The 16286-nt window shown below is 47.2% G+C and overlaps 2 protein-coding genes across 2 annotated transcripts in view; one reads left to right on the top strand and one right to left on the bottom strand.

The window, feature by feature from the left end:
* The window catches only part of WIPI2 (WD repeat domain, phosphoinositide interacting 2), a 42340-nt gene that overhangs the window by 23785 nt on the left and 2269 nt on the right, over nt 1-16286 (bottom strand). The gene's annotated exons all lie outside the window — the stretch shown is intronic.
* MMD2 (monocyte to macrophage differentiation associated 2) lies at nt 1748-14135 on the top strand. The gene is made up of 7 exons (XM_088148004.1): nt 1748-2195; nt 11099-11180; nt 11332-11492; nt 12438-12512; nt 12912-13013; nt 13519-13588; nt 13739-14135. The coding sequence occupies exons 1-7, from the start codon at nt 2149-2151 to the stop codon at nt 13940-13942; spliced, it is 741 nt and encodes a 246-aa protein (XP_088004130.1). The 5' UTR covers nt 1748-2148; the 3' UTR covers nt 13943-14135.

The raw sequence follows: 16286 nt of genomic DNA, 5'->3' as shown, positions 1-16286 counted from the left end.
TTTGGAAAGTCATCCAAGTTAGTGGCCATCACCAAGTCTTAAGAAAATAAGCTTGATCAGGTTAAGGTCCTTCCTAGTTCAATTTTGTTTCTTAAGCAGGTAACCAGGATGCTCATAGGCAGAAAATGGATATAGACCTCTCTCCCAGTGTTGTTTTCTCTCAGCTGATACTTGGAAGTATTCTGTCCCCAATGTTGAGTCTCCAAGACTGATAGCTCTCAACAGACATGACCTCTTGCAAATATATCCAAGTTTCTTACAAAGCTTCTTGCCCTGGCTCCCTCCCACATCATTGGTCCTCCTGCAGTTGCCAACTGTGGTGAGTGTGGGGTGAGGTGTGCGTTGCAGAAGTCTAGATCCATCCACACAGTGGTTCTACTTTAGTCATAGGACTCATGGCATGCTATTTTGGCTCCTGAGACAGATGATCTCACCAGTATTTCTCTGGCTGAGAACTGGCACAATGATAAACTCAGTAGCTAAACCTTTCCTCTCTTCTCATGACACCCACACATCAGATGGCCAAGGCCTACTCTTCGCTCAGTTGAATGGTAAGCTGTACCTCCTCAACACCATCACTGGAGGAACAGGTGAATCAACCATAATGGCTTTGTTCTGACAACATGCATTGCCTGACCGTACTGCGGCTTCCAGTGAAGATCTGGTTCATGACATACATTAGGTTGGTGACTGGGTTTCCCCCAGCACATCGATGCACAAACAATCCAACCCCATTTTAGCCTAATCCATGGTGCCCGGGACAAGCTATGACGATGTCACCCGTATGATTACAGCATCACTCAAACCATGCAAATGATGAAATGTGTCTTGGTTGCACATCCCATAACTGGTATCATTTGCACAATGATGTCATGGCATCACTTGTGCCCCCTGGTTCTCTCTGGGGGTACCCATGGGTGAATCCAGCACAACCTATCCAACTCTATTCTAGCCTAGGGGATGGGGTGAACTGAATGAACCACTGCCAAGCAGCACCCCTAAACATACAGGCCCTGCTAAACCATTCTTTGCCTGGTTTGAATTGGGCTTAGTGTCCTGCACAAAGCCGGGGTGGTGGCCAGGAACCCCATGGCTGATGGCCCAAAACATGCTGTGTGCGCCCAACCAATGGTGGTTTACTCAACAGAACGGCCTTCGAGACCACCACCACCACCCCGCCCCCAAGCTCACGAAGGCTCAGACCCCCGGCGCAGTGCCTAAAGGATGCAAATGGGGTCAGGCCGCCCTTCCTAGTTAAAAAGTAAATCCTCTGGAATACAGCAAGCCCAGGTCGAGTTGTCTTGTGGGGAAGGGAGTGAAGTTCTTTTTGAAAGGAAGGGGGCAGGTGAAGAACTCCCCCTGCCCTCCCTGCCCCCCATCTTCCCTTTACCTCCCTGCGGCCGGGATTGTATTTGGAAATCTGCTATTTGATCCGTGGGAGTGTGCGGGAGCGCGTGTGCAGGCGATATTTATAGCTTGCCCAAGCTGGCTTACTCAACAGGCGTTTGGACAAGTCTCTTGGACTACTTTACGAGCGGGGAGATTTTCTCTCCCCCCCCCACCCCCCACCCCTTGTTCTCTCTCTTCCTCCCTCTTTCCCCCCCTTTCCCTCAGCTATGGTGCCCTGCAACTTCTCCCCACCCCACCCCACCCCTCCATCACACCTCCTTCGCGGTCTCTTGCTCGCCTTCCTCCCTCCCCTTAAGAATCGGAGTTCAATATCTGCCTCTGACACAGCCCCCTCCCCTCCCCTCCCCTCCCGTCCTTCCCCTCCTCCTCCTTTCCATGCAACAGAGGCTAGGCGGGGGGAGTCTCCTGTCTTGCCTGCTTAGCCCTCCCCTCCCGTTCCTTCCCCGGGGCGGGGGGAGGATGCCGCCCTCCGCCCGGCAGGCCAATTGACACCCCTTCGCCCGGGCGGCGGGCGCCTCGTCTTCCCCCGCCGGACCGAGACATGCAGCCCGTTCCTTCGGCGGCTCGCAGGCGGGGATGGGCGATGGGCGGCTTCGGGGAGACCCCGCTGGGGGGCCAGAGGCACCTTCCTCCAGAACACCGGGGGAGGCTCTAAGGAGCTGAGGGACCCCCCAGCCCTGCTTTGCCCCCCCCCCCCCGCCTCCAGCTCTGAAGCGACAACCTGGTGGAAATCTCACCATGTTCATCTCCAGACTCCTGGATTTTCAGAAGACTCGCTACGGCAGGTAAGAAAAGTTCTGGGGAGGGGGGGCCGAGGCAGAGGGGAGACCCCCCTCCATTTCTCTAAACTGCCTTATTTGTGAGTCATTTGGCGTCGGGTTCCACGGCTAAACTCAGGGCCTCTTTACAGCAAGGGTGGGATCAGAACGGGGCACCCCAAGGGGGCTTCATTTGGGGGCACCATCTCCTAGATGGAGATGGAGATGGAGATGGAGATGGCTTCTTTTTTTTAAATCAAGGCATTTATGACTTTAATGGACCAAAACCAGAGGGGGGGGGAATCATACAGGATGAAGCGAAGGGAAAAGCAACTCTGTGTGGAAGGGCACCAAAATGAACCTTTCCCCGCAATCATCTTAAAAAAAGGAAACTCTGACCATGCAAGACATTCAGTTCCTAGGGAATTCACAGAGTTTTCTTGGCGGTCAAATGGAACAGGTTTGCTAATAGTGTCCTTCTAGCATGTTATTTATTTTTTTCTTTACCTTCCCAGTCAAACCTAGAACCCCAAGATTTCCTAGTGGTCTCCCATCCCAAACTAACCAGGCGCGATCCTGCTTCGCTGGGATGAGATCCGCCGAGGCGGATGCAATATTTTGTCTGCCCCTTTCCAGTTACACCAAATCCCTCTTCAGGCACCCCTAAACAGCGAAACTAGTTGTCTGAAGGGTCGTGGCTTTACCTGATGGATGACGGCTTTGAGAACTCCCGTTTAGGTTAAATTGGAGCTTCTGGGAGGTGCCTTTTGCCAACTTGTGCCCCCCCCCCCATTCAGGAACTGAAGCCGACGCCTCTGAAGGATGCCAGACCGAGGCCCTGTTGCTTCTGTTAGCGGCCTATTTTTTTTCCCCCGGCCTGGATTTTTCCAGCGTTTCCTCTTCCCTTCCAACCTGCCCTTTGCCTCCTGAAAGCCGAGAAGAGAATTCCAGGAATGATCGCCATCCGCGCATCGGGAATGGTAAACCGAGACGCAACGATCTGCAAGCCAAGTTTGCAGAATTTGGAGAGGGGGTGCACGTGCAATATCAGGTGCCTTTTCCCCGCCAGCCCTCTTTCCCTACGCCTGGGGGACCAGTGGCGATTGTGAAACGCAGCAGCCCAAAGAGGGGTGACCTTTGAATGGATAGAGATGGCCGGTGAATCAGTGCAAAGGATTTCCTACACACCCGCGAGCAGGCGGCTTGTTTTCTTTGAGAGCAAACTTTTTCAATGAGTTCTGCGCAAGCTGCAGATGCCAGAAATGGACATTGGGGTAGAAATGGACAGAAGAGACCCTAAACTTAAGGATCAGATTCCGGCAAAATGTTCCGGCTTCAGCTCACGGTCTTTCCTGACTTGGATCGTTCCTGTTTGGGGACTTCACCTCACTTGTTTCTCCTTTGGGGCCCCCAAACCTGGGGGATCTGACCCAAGATGGCTTATACCCGTCTTCCTGGTGAGCTCAGAAATGTGGGATATAAATTCTCAGGGACGCTTTGCGAAGACGTCGGGCTCATAGTAGTAAATCAGCCCAAATTATTTGGCCACTGAAGCGCAAACCTGTCCAAACGTTTCAGGAATCAGAACCCCCTAATGGTCAATCACACTTGCTGCCTTTTCATAGCACCCCAATTCTGCGGCTTAAGGGAGCACCCGAACTCAGCTAATTGCTAAAGCTGGCTTGATTAACGTCCATGTCCCGGGGATCTGCACCAACCCCCTTTGCCAGCTTGTGTGTCTCAACCGCTGCCCAACCAGCTTACCTGCCAACTAGGTAACGATGCCCTGGCAAAGCTCCCTGTGAGGGAAAAGAGATGTTCGCAGTTCCTCGAAGGTTTGGCATTAAGTTTGCTCCATGAGCACGAAAGGGGAAGGGAATCTTTTTTTCTCCTTTTCAAGAAAGAGGAACTGGCAATGTTTCAGTCTCCAGGTTCCCTTGCCACGAAGATGGGGCCTTTCGGACTCTGAAGATGAGAGACTAGCCATTTGCAAGCAGAGCATACATGGGGTGTGTCTCAGCAAAGTCAAGGCGGTGGCCATCTTGACTTTTTTGACCCTCTTCCTGCAAGACACCCCTGGCCCAACCGAAGAATACCCTGGAAAGGGAACACTGCATTTCTCTCACCACTTTTACTTGGTGGGTGTAAGTGGGTCATGAAAAAGTATAAGCAGTCCAGTTCCTTGCCTCGTGGCTGCACGAAATGTGTGTATGTTCATGTACTCGGGAGGAGTTAAAGAAAATCCTTTTGGGTCCTTGGATTTACAAATGGACTAGCCACTTGATCATTCTGTATCAAAGCAGCTTTTTTTCCCCCTTTTAAAGAGTTGTCCAATCCAAAAAAAAGTGAGTGGTTTGAATTTCCTGCAATACAGTTGCTTCCTTGCCCATCCCCAGTTTTGATTCTGAATCTCTGCAAATCATTTGCAAAGCGTTTCCATGGGGATCAAAAGTAGAGGGGAGTGAGAGAGGTGGTGAAAAATATTAAAGTTCTCTACACTGGGATCAGAGCACTTTGAAGTGGGGAAGAGAATCCACCCCCCTCTTTAAAAAATGGATCAGAAAAAAAAAAAAATCAGGGCCTTTTGGGCAATAGAAAATGACTTTTCCTTCTAGAAGGGAAGATTGTCTTTTGAAACAAAGATGGGAAGATCAGGGAAAAAAAAACAAAAACAGAAGCAATTGGAGAAAAAAAACAGCATTTTCCCCCCAAGTCTAAAAAAACATCCAGGAAACTTTTGAGGGTTTTTTAACCCATTTTTCTGGTTTATTTTCAGCCCTTCCCGTCTCTCTGTAAAGATCACCTCTGTCTAAATGCAGTGGGTGTCTCTCTCTTCTCAAGAATGCTTGTGTATTAATTTTTAAGAAATGAATCATTATCAGAAAACAAACAAACCCAGATTAAACCCTGCTTATTCCTTGCTGTTCCTTCTGTTTGGATAACTGGTTGTTATCTTCATTGATCAATCAATATTGGTCATCAAAGCAACTTCTTCCTCAACTATTGCTTGTTCGGATGCACCCGCTGCTACCCCCCAGCCCAAATCCCAACAATTCCACTCATCATTTTCAAGATAAACAGGTGACTTGTTTTTTGAGGACACGTTTGTTGCAGAGCAGAGTGAGCAATATTTCAGATGTTTGCGCGTGTTCAGACTCGGAGAACACAGGGCCCCAGGCAGTATAAAATATGCCATGATGAGTCAGACCTATCTCAAGAACAGGCCACCTGGTGTCTTGAGTTGGGTTGGTTGTCAGCTTCTATTAGTCCTATCCAACATGGCTGGGGAACTGCAGGGCAAAACATCTGGAAAGTGTTGAATTCCCACCCTGGGGCCTCTTTAGGCTTATATTCTGTTCCAGCAGAGAACCTGTCCTAAAGGAAGACACGTGTCAGCCCTTCATGGAAGCGTCTCCAGACTTCACCAGCATCTAATGGACATCTTCTGCAGGCTGAGTGAGCAAACCTGTTGTCTGGCTATCTCTAAAAGACTGAATTTGCACAGCATAAAGCTCCAAGTACCCAGGGCTCCACATGGGTGTGAGGGAGCTAGGACCCACATCATCTGATGGCAAGGCATCTGGTTGTTCAGAAACAAGGTACAGCACATAGAGCTCGATGTGGGCGTTTTGGCAAGGCCCTGTCAGCTGACAGGGTTGGGATTCTTCCAGGAGTAATTTTTGTTGGAAGTCATCCTCCTACGTTGATTGAAAATCCAGTGCCTCATACAGAGCAGGATCTTCAGAAAGGATCAGTGTAGTCCCTTATAATGGATGGTGACACCCAAGATGAGCAGAAGGGTTTGCACGAGATGAAGCCAAAGGGTCATCTCTTCCAGCATTCTAATTCCACAATGGTCAATCATGACTTGAAGAAGGCACTCTCTGGCTTGGTTTCCTCACAGCAACAGCTACAACAGACCTATTTTTTTCTGAAACTGGAAGCAATCTACAGCCAACCCAACCAGTGCCTCTTCAACAGCCTTGTTCTCCATGACTTTGTCTCCTCATCTTGTCAAGCTCTTCGAAGTTGGCCTCCATCCTATGAAAGGGATCTCCCCAGCTTAAGCACAAGGGGTGCAATCAAGTGCTTCTGTCCACTCCACCCAGATCTTCCACCTTTCATTCCTAGATGATCCACCCTCCCTCTACTCTAATGTCCAGAGGAGAAAAGCCCTCTGCTTCCATTCTTCACTTTTTCCATGCAAGGCTATCATGGTATGTCCCTATACCAAGAAAATATTCCCTTTCCCCATAGGGGAACTGCCGTAGTCCTTGAGTTTCCCTTTTCTGTATTTGCTTGGGCTCTGAATATCCTTTTTGAGAAAGAAGGTGGTGGGGCAAAGGAGGAATGGATTGTGAAGACAGCAGAACGAGCAGAGATGGCAAAACCAACTGCTTTTGGTCAGGGACAGAGCAATAAGTACTTTTACAGGAGACCGGAAACCTTTTATGGACTTTTTGCTGAAAACGGGAAAAAGCAAAACGGTGATTTCTGGATTTGATGATGGAAAAAAAGACTGACTAAGGGGCTGAAGGGATTATTGTAACGTTCAGGAGGGAGGCGGGATAATGAGTTTGTTTGTAACTGCTGCAAAGAAGGTAGTTCTTTAACTATCTTTTTTTCCCCTTCTTTAACTGTGTTCTTTTCTGCACTTTTCCTTTTCTCTTTTTCTTTCTTTTCTTTAAATATTTTTGTATGTGCCTTTTAGCTATGTAAAAACTTTTAATAAAAATGCATTTAAAAAAAAGAGAGAGAAAGAAGGTGACAGGCCTGGATGTAAGGCTTACTCTTGTCTTGTGAAACTTGTTGGTTGAATCACTCCCATCCAGACACAGCCTGCTAATCTGTTCAGGATAAGAGGATTGGAATCCTATTCTGGAGCAGGGAGGGAGAACACGGAGGAATGAGAAGTGGAAAGGATATGAAGGAATCCAGCCTCTGGGAAGGGAGCCCCTTGCATTTATCAAAGGCAGATAAACGCAATAAGAAAAAGACATTTTTTCAAAGCAAAAGTTGTATTAACCAGCGAAACGAAACAAAACAATGAAGGGCCTTGTGGCCAATTTAAGGAATAAGCCACTAATCATAGCCTAAGCATCGTGGATTATGGTCCACTCTCTCAGGTAGGATGGCGTGATGGAAGAAAAAAAAAAATGTAGGCAACCCGGATTATCTCCTTTTCCCCAGCTTTGTTATTTGAAAATACATTTCTCCGGCTGGTCTGTACCTTCAAAAACTCTTAGATGCTTGCCAGAGACTTTCTAAATGGGGTAATTGTTTTATAATTAAAAATGTTTCATTGTAATGGTCATTTTTAAATGGTCATTTTTAATGGGACAGGAGGGAGATGTTATCCAAGAGCAAAGACGTCACTCCTGGCTGGGTTTGAATTAGTTTAAACCGAATTCAGCTGGAGGTCTTCTACAGCCTGGCCCCACCTGCTTTCTGCATGGGGGTCCCTAAGCAGGCCTCTAAGTTCAAGGGCCCCTGGAGTGGAAAAGGTGGCTCGTCCCTGGCTTACCTCTTATGCTCAGAGGAGGTTGGGACATGTTCTCTCCCCTCGTTGTTTTCCTTTTGCAACCTGAACCTCAGTCTGTTCTTCATCCAGTTCTGTGTCCCTGACAACTCCTTCTCATGACAGAAGTGGGAATGTGGGCATCCTATGTCCTTCATTGCTGGATTGATTGAGTGATTAGGTTTATAGGCTACTCCAATCTCCTACAGATCCTTTTTCCTTCTGGAGCCTCTTATTACCTGCAGCGTCCAAGGCCCACAACTGTGAGGTTGCACCCAAGGTAGATTTGAACCTGGGTTTCCCCAGGCCTAGTCCAATACCCTTTATCACCACCCTGCAATACTTAAACCACTGTTTCTTCTACCTGAATCTCGGGCTAGGCTGTTAAAGAAACCCAACAATATTTCTTCCCAGAACAGGTAATCTAATGTCCTCCAGACATCCTGGGGGACAACTTTCATCAGATGGAAAGATGCTGGGACCTATGGCTCAGAAACATCTGTAAGAGAATCAGTGGGACTCTTTTCTGCTTAGCTACTTGGGAACTAGGCTCACATCTCACCCTAAGCCACTGTGGGGGTCTTGGCGGAGCGTGTTCTGGGGCTGAGCTGACAAAGAATGGTTTCAAATCACGGTTTAGTGCTTGGGGTGAAATGCTCAAGGTCCCAGCCATATATCTACACAGAATCTTTTCCCTCATTCCTGGGATCTTGTCAACGTAAGCAGGCTTCTGATGCAGAGTTTGGACGCCTTGCCAAGGGACCATATGTTCCCTGATGAATTTCAATGTTCAGAAGGAAAAACCAGCCCCATTGGGCAGGCTGGCATTCAGCAGAAGGCCTTTCTTTCTGACTCAGAGCTAACAAAGGGCAGGCAAAGCAAGGGAAAGTGAGTGACGGGCTTCAGACGTCCCTTTCATTTCCTAAGACAAACAGTGCTTTGTTTGGGGGTCCAGAAAGCGGAGAGCACAAGGCTGTTGTCTTGCAATCTCTCCCTGGCTCTGAGACATGGCGCCAGAAAAAGACCAGCATCCAACAGGGTTGTGAGAAGCCCAGAAATGGCATGAGAATCCCAGGAAGTTATTGCCCACTTGACGTAATCATGATGCTCGGGCTAAAGTAGGTGGGGAGGGGGGCTCTCTCTGCAGCGTGAAAGGCTTTGGGGGGTGCACACACATCCTAGAAACTTAGATTCTTAGAACCTTAGAATCTTGGAATCTTAGAAGCTTAGAATCGTGATCTGATGCATTTTGCTCCTGTAAGCATCCTTGAAACATTTGGTTCTCCTGAAGGGGAAGATGGATGTTTGAGAGAGACACGTTCCAGCCTCATCTGTTGGAGAAATGTTGGATTTCAACTCCTAGTTAAAGTGTTGTTGTTATTTGCTGGCATTGGCTGAGCCTGTCACATGAACGTGGCCACTGTGGCTTATAAATCACGGTTTCTCGTACGGTGTGTTGGGTGTACGTATGTAGTTCACCAAGCTTAGTCCAGACCCCACAGTTAAAGGCAACACGGCTTAGCAAGATGTGCAAACTTGACCTTTGTTCACTGTTCTGGGAAGTAGATGGGGGGTGAAGGGGAGAGGGTTGAAAGCAGGAGGACATGTTTCTGTTGGTTTCTTAACTACTGTTTTGTGACCCAAGGTGGCATTATTCCAGTTCTGTCCAAGATAAGACCAGACTCACCTATCTTCCCCTTAGTTATTTGACTGAAATGGTTCCCATGTGTTTCTTTGGACACTGTGACATCACTCTGCAGCTCTGAATGCAGGACATGCAAAAGGACCCCCCAAAGATGCGAAGGCACCGAAATTGGGGAAAGGGCTGGGCGGTGGCTTAGCAACCCATCCCGGGGGAATAATGCTCCCTTGTCTGCAAGAGACTTGCTGCTGGTGAATTGAAATGCACAAATCCAACCTCAAGGCCAGGAGCGAAGAAGACAGCCCAAGTCTCTTTGTTAACTGGGATCGAGATGCAAGAAGAGGAAGCAGGAGGCCGACGGTTTAATAAATAGACTTTTAGTTTCACTGGGGCGTAAATTCATCAACTCTTTCTGCCTTCGGTTTTGCTGGGGAGAGAATTCCCTGGGAAAGTTTCTAGGCCTAAGAAATTTACAAGACCCTTCAAGAGACTAATCCATCCATCTTTACAAAAAGAATCCCATGCCTGTTAAAACAAACGAACCAAAAAATCTTGCATGGGTTCAAAATGTGGGTTGAAGCCTTTTGGAGGATAGGAAGGAAGGGGTCCTTGTTTTGTTTTAATCCACCTGGAGTTTGGAAAGTCTTATTCCAAGAAAGAAGCGCGCCAGAAGCCTTGAAGCTAATTTCCCAGAATGATGATAGTGGTGATAGTCCTATGCAGTGGGAGATCATCAAGCTGGGGGAGAATGTGTTGAGATGTAACACATGGAGGGAAATATACGGTGGTGGTTATTAATCATACCCTATCTATTGCTTCTTCTTCTTCTTCTTCATCATCATCGTCAATTAAACTTGTATGTCGCCCGACTCTCAACGACTCACAACTATAGTAAAATTTGCACCGTCCTTACACAATTTACAATCTCTGTTCCAGTAATGGGAGAGAAATCAGCAGTACGAAAGGCATCATATGAGAGCTTACAGGCACCTAGGCTGCATTTTGGCTCTGGAACTGAGAGCCTTAAGGTGTAATGGTCTGTGGGAAAGACCTTGGGAGACAGGCGAAGAGACGCTGCCTAGGGAATGGTCAGAGAAGAGAGGGCATAGCCCACAGCTGCATAATGGATGGAGAAAGAGGCCCAGAAGGGACCCTCCCTAGTTTCTCAGGCTGTAAAGGAGATGGGGGAAGAACTGTACTTTCAGACTTGCAAGATTCTGTTCATGTAGCTTTACAATAAAGTAGAATTAGCTCATTTGGTCGTGATTCCTGTCTGGTCTACCTGGTGAGGCTGACATAAAGGCTGCGTAATTTAGCCATCCCAGCAGGATATGTAGATTAATTAGTATAATCACTTTTTACAAAGGAAACTAGCAATTCATAATGGCAGCTAGCAAATCATTTCCTGGACGAACAGCCTTCCCAAAGTATCAATTTCATTACAGTCCAGGAAAAACCCTTCCTCCTAGTCTGGCAGTATAAATGGGCATGCACGAGTACTGTCTCTTGTTGCCTTCCACTGCTTCAATCCTTCTTGGGATGAGGCCATCTTGCTGCTAAAAGAAAGTTTCCAGACGTCTTGGGCATGGCTAAGGATAATTGTGGGGAGGGTGTGGGTGCAGCTTTAGGAGCACTGCAAAATGAGGTTATCATTTTAAATTTCAAAACATGCATTGGGATTAAAGCATCGCCGAACAGCTCTGGCAGATCTCTTCTGTTGCAGATCATAGTTAGTTGACGTACTCTCCCTGCTTCCGTCTCTCATTCAAGGTTTATGAATCACAGGGTCCCACCCAACCGAAGGTACCAACCAACCGAGTATGAACATGCAGCCAACTGTGCCACCCATGCGGTGAGTTGTACACGTGTTCTCTAGGGAGCATTCTGGTGGGATGAAACAAGAGGCTGGGTTTGGCTCAGGGCCCAAGGGGGACCTAGCAATCCATGATGTCTGTCTTCTCCAACCTGGTACCAGAACATTCTCTTTTCCATCTTTCTTCTAGTTTTGGATCGTCCCAAGCATCCTAGGCAGTTCAGTTCTCTACATCCTGTCTGACAATCAGTGGGAGACAATTTCTGCATGGATCTATGGCTCTGGGTTGTCAGGACTCTTCATTGTATCCACCACTTTTCATACCATCTCTTGGAAGAAACGGCATTTAAGGTAATTCTGTCAACCGTGAGGGTGGCAGCAAGGAAAGCTTATTGTCAGAGGAAGCTACAGCAGATGCTTGGCCCATTTACAGTAGTTTAATTAGAGCTACCAGATTTGGGCTGCAAAAATCTAGATAACCACGAGAGGGTGGCAAATAGATAACTCTCAGCTGTCTTCTGATCCTCTAGATTTATTTGCAGCACCATCTGATTGTGCTGGTTTAATGATGCTTTATGCAACTTGGCCTAAGTTCTTCAGGGCTTCATCCAGGGATTTTTTCCACCTGCCAAGGACTGAATGTCCATATTGACATATCTTCTCTGTCACGGAACCCAGGGGTTTATAATCTTGGGGTGGACAACTTGAGGTCCCAGCACCACTTGGCCCCGTAAGAACCCTTATTTTGGAAATGGCAGCATGACTTCCAGAAATTTTGAGGCAGGAAACAAACCAGCAAACCCTAAAATAGTCTCCAGGCAAAGGTCTCCCAAACTGAGCTTGACTCTTGGTGACTTCAAGGACACATCCATGGAATTTCCCTGCCAAGAGGAATCAAGCTCTTCACCGTTGCATTCTTTGGGGGTCTATTGGTTGACTACCAAGTCTTTGACCACCAAGAGTACAAGGGCCCTTCTTTTCAGTTCTAACCAGCTTTGGTCCTGCTTAGTATTTTGAGATTCACAAAGGTCAACCAGGCAACAAATCTCCCCTTCCCAAATGCCAAGAAACGATCAGGAAACCCCAGCCAGGCCCATCCTGGTAACTTAGCCCTTGGCAAGATCTCGTGGGCTATGGCCCTCTTGCTTGTGCACATTGGAATTGCTTCACCAGCGTGGAGGTGCAAAGTTTCAGGGGCAAAACAACCAACCAACCCCCTCCCCCCACACCTTGCCATTCCACAAAAGAAAATGAAACTAAGCAAACCCAGGCTTTCTCCCCATACATATTTTGCAGGACTGTAGAGCACTGCCTACACATGTTCGACCGAATGGTAATTTATTTCTTCATTGCAGCTTCCTACGCTCCTTGGTGAGTTCCGACAAACTGTGTATAGCTCTCTGCTTTTCAGCAGGGCCGTTGTCAAACTGCTGTCGTTTATCAAAATGGTTCTCTTTGTGGGAGAGTCTGTGTGAATGAGAGGGATCTGGGGCGAAACTAGTTTTTCCATGTTTTCATAGTATTTCAAGTGGCGGGTGGAGCAACCTAAAACCACAGGATGGTGACAAGACTTGTGCACGGTAAAATCTGGATGTAAGAGGCTGGTGGTACGGGGGAGGAGGTGCCTGTTAAATCCCATATGCCACCCCTGATGTGACTGATCTCATTTGTGCAATCGCATAGTCGATGTTTTGAAGTCATCTCGGTCACCTGCGTGCATTTCTAGCGGCTGTTTCTCTCCACGATCCCATATCCCCATTGTGCTGCCAGGCTCAACCTGCGGGAGTTGGGTCCTTGGGCATCCCACATGCGCTGGATCATCTGGATCATGGCCTCGGTTGGGACGGTCTACGTCTTCTTTTTCCATGAACGGTGAGCATTTTGGAAGATGCCGAGAGGGAGAAATCCATGCTTTTGCTTGGAAGGGAGCTATATCTTTGATGGGCATATACCGCCCTCTTGCGGAATGCAATATATCACAGGGGTTCCTTTTGGTTTGCTTTTAACCCTTTATCGTGCTTTGGTTACTGAAAAAAGATAGAAACGTGATCTGAAAATCTTGAAAAGAGGGAAGGAAGGCTTGTCCCACAACTCATGGCCCCAAGTTGCTCAGAGAGAAGAACAGAGTTTTCTCAATAGCTGCTCCTCTACGTAGCTACATGGGTTCCCTGCCCTGAGAGAGGCTTGACTTATGGAGCAGTGTACCTTGTGACTCCCAACCCCTGTGGTTTAGAAACTATGGTTTATGGCTTCCTGAGGGATGTGAGCCCAGACGACTGGGATTAATTCAGCAACTGGTTAAGCAGATCACGGCTTAGCTTGAGATGCAGACTGCATCAGGGCTTCTCAAACTCGGTTTGGCTTGTCTTTTCCCCAGGTACAAGCTGGTGGAACTGCTTTGTTACCTGGCAATGGGCTTTTTCCCTGCTGTGGTCATTCTCTCCATGGTAAGTGACCCAGTGGAAATGCAGAATGGGGCAATGTCTATAGAAGGGTCTCCCTCCTGGAAGAATCAGGAGCTACCTGAGTTTCATGAATAGTGGGGCTTCTTCTGCTAATCCTCTGACTCCCTCCTCTGCTTTTCCTGGTTATTGCAGCCCAACACTGAAGGTCTGCTGGAGCTGGTGGCTGGTGGCATTTTCTACTGCTTGGGCACCATCTTCTTCAAGAGCGATGGACGCATCCCCTTCGCCCACGCCATCTGGCATCTCTTTGTGGCTTTTGGAGCTGGTACCCATTATTATGCTATTTGGAGGTACCTCTATCGGCCCGATGCGGTTGAGTCTAAAACTTCCAGATAGACAGTTGCCTTAAGGATTCAAAGATGCAGGGTTCAGGGAGAGGAGATCCTTCCTTCCCTCTTTTTGTCTCTTCTGGAAGGTTGATCCTGCTCTTCCACATTCTTCAGGACTTCCAAGGGGAGATGGTGGTTCTTACAATGGACTTCTTGCCCAATCTTGCCCAGGCCCAAAATGTTGAAGGTGCAAAGTTTCTTTTCCTTTAATACAAAAGAACTGTAATAGCACTTATTGTTTTTAGATGAAGGTTTTGCTACACAATGAACAGTTAATGGGTCCTAGTGAAAAGGAAAGTTAGGAAGCAACCTCTTTTCAAAAACAGTTGGGAACATCTGGTTAAGTCTCAAGAGCCCAAGAACTCAACCAAGAAGCAAGAAGCGATGCAAGAGGTTGGTGAGGAGAGATGCTTTAATACTAGCCAACGGAAGGTCCATCCGTTCAATTGTGCTCCCATTCTTTCTCCTACCACAAAAGAAGTCATCTGCTGGCCTTCTACTCTACCTCTTACAACACAGTTAGCTGATTCTCTCTAAGCAACTGCAAACAGATTGTGGAAGGAGAACTGTCATGGTCTAGCTTCTGTGAGGTCACAGATGGTACAGTCCAAGGGCCTGTAGAAATTGCTAAAAGGGACACCCTCTGGACCTCATGGACTTTTGCAAGAACACCACGGCGGTGTCCTTGAGCAATTTCCAGGCATTGTGAAGGAACTGTGATGGTGTTCCATTGCTGCTTATGACAAACAGCATCTGGATAATATCTGAAGATTTAGGAATTAATAATACCTAGAGTGTGGAATATTCCTTGGTTGATTGATACAGAATCCTGAAATGTTACACAAGCAGAGGATGAGCTGATAGGTATGTTTCTCAGCTTTGCCACGTAGGATGACAAGCGAACATTAAGACATAATAGCGCTGGTCCCAGAAAATCCCACTCAACCCTGCAAACAGGCAGATGCAAATTGATCGCCTCCGTGAGAACGGGACCGTCATTTTTATTTCAGTCCCCTCTCTCCTACCAAACTCTTTCCCTTCATACAGTTTGCAGTGCAAAACTCAAGGGAGAATTACAGCTCAGAGACCCAGTACTTGCTTTGCATGTAAAAAGAGTCCAGGTATAATTGGACGGAAGGTAAGAGCAAACGACTGCTTGAGATTCTGGACTGTTAAGAATTTACTGGGCCTTGGCTGCAGTTTCTCCTAAAGACCCCAAAAGAGAGTTTAACTTATACAAAACGGACAGAATTATATGTTAAAAAAAGTTAAAACCGAGGAATGTTGGTTTTTTAACTTCCAAAAGCAACACTGGTTGTCGCTAGTTCTGATCAGCCATGGGCAAAGCCAGGTTAACCATGGAGCATGCCAGATAGACTTCCACTAGCTCTCCTTCCTTTGGTTCTATGGCCATTCCTTTTGTTAGACTACTCCCTGTGGAAGAGAAAATGAAAATGCACTCCAATGCACTTTAGTGCTGCTCACTGAACTGCAATGCACTTTGAATCAAGCCATGCAAACATCTGTGTTAATGGGTTTGAAGCAATGATGTCCAGAAGAGGTTTATGACTCTTGGCTACAAAAAGATGGTCTCACAGTTACACCAACCATTATTACCGTCTCTTCTTATTCCTGGTCCTAAGCAGATAATGCTGAAATTTCAGCCACGTTTAATGTTCAGCCAAATTTCAACTTATTGAATTCTTTGTCGTGCATGCATTTGAGAGGTGGTTTGATGATTAAATAGAAGGTAATCATGTCAGATATCAAGATATGTTACAAAAGGGTTGCACCAAATCAATTTTGAAGCCCTTTGACCATCTCATTCCGAAGGCATATGGCGAGATGGCGGAAGAGACCGCGTCGCTTTATATTCTCTTTTTCACATTTCCCCGTGTGTAAAAATTCCTCTCCGATCCCAACTAGCCATGTAAGCACCGAGCAGGCTCTGAATTTCTCTCTCTGTCTCTCTGTCAATGTTTACTTGCTGGGAGAAGGTGCAATCAGTCCACCCTCCCAATTTTCTGCAGCCGTCCAGAGCACAACCCACCCCAGGATTCTGACTACCTCATGATGCTTCTTGGATAGACTAGACCAGTGTTGTCCAAACTTGGCCACTTTAAGATGAGTGGACTTCAACATGCTGGCTGGGGAATTCTGGGAGTTGAAGCCCACTCATCTTAAAGTGGCCAAGTTTGGACAACACTGGACTAGACCTTTAGGGTTGCCACAAACTTAAGAGTTCTCGAAGGCCGTTGGTACCTCTCTTGAGCTTGCTTGGTGTAATGTTGGCTAGATAAGAGTTAGTGCTCATACCTGGATCACTGGCAGTTATGATTTCCTCCCAAGGA

Source organism: Python bivittatus, unplaced genomic scaffold (assembly GCF_059951505.1).
Source record: "Python bivittatus isolate LINGU-HERP-01145 unplaced genomic scaffold, Pbiv_v1 ctg000560_np1212, whole genome shotgun sequence".
Lineage (NCBI taxonomy): Eukaryota > Metazoa > Chordata > Lepidosauria > Squamata > Pythonidae > Python > Python bivittatus.
This window is presented reverse-complemented; position numbering and strand designations above follow the sequence as displayed.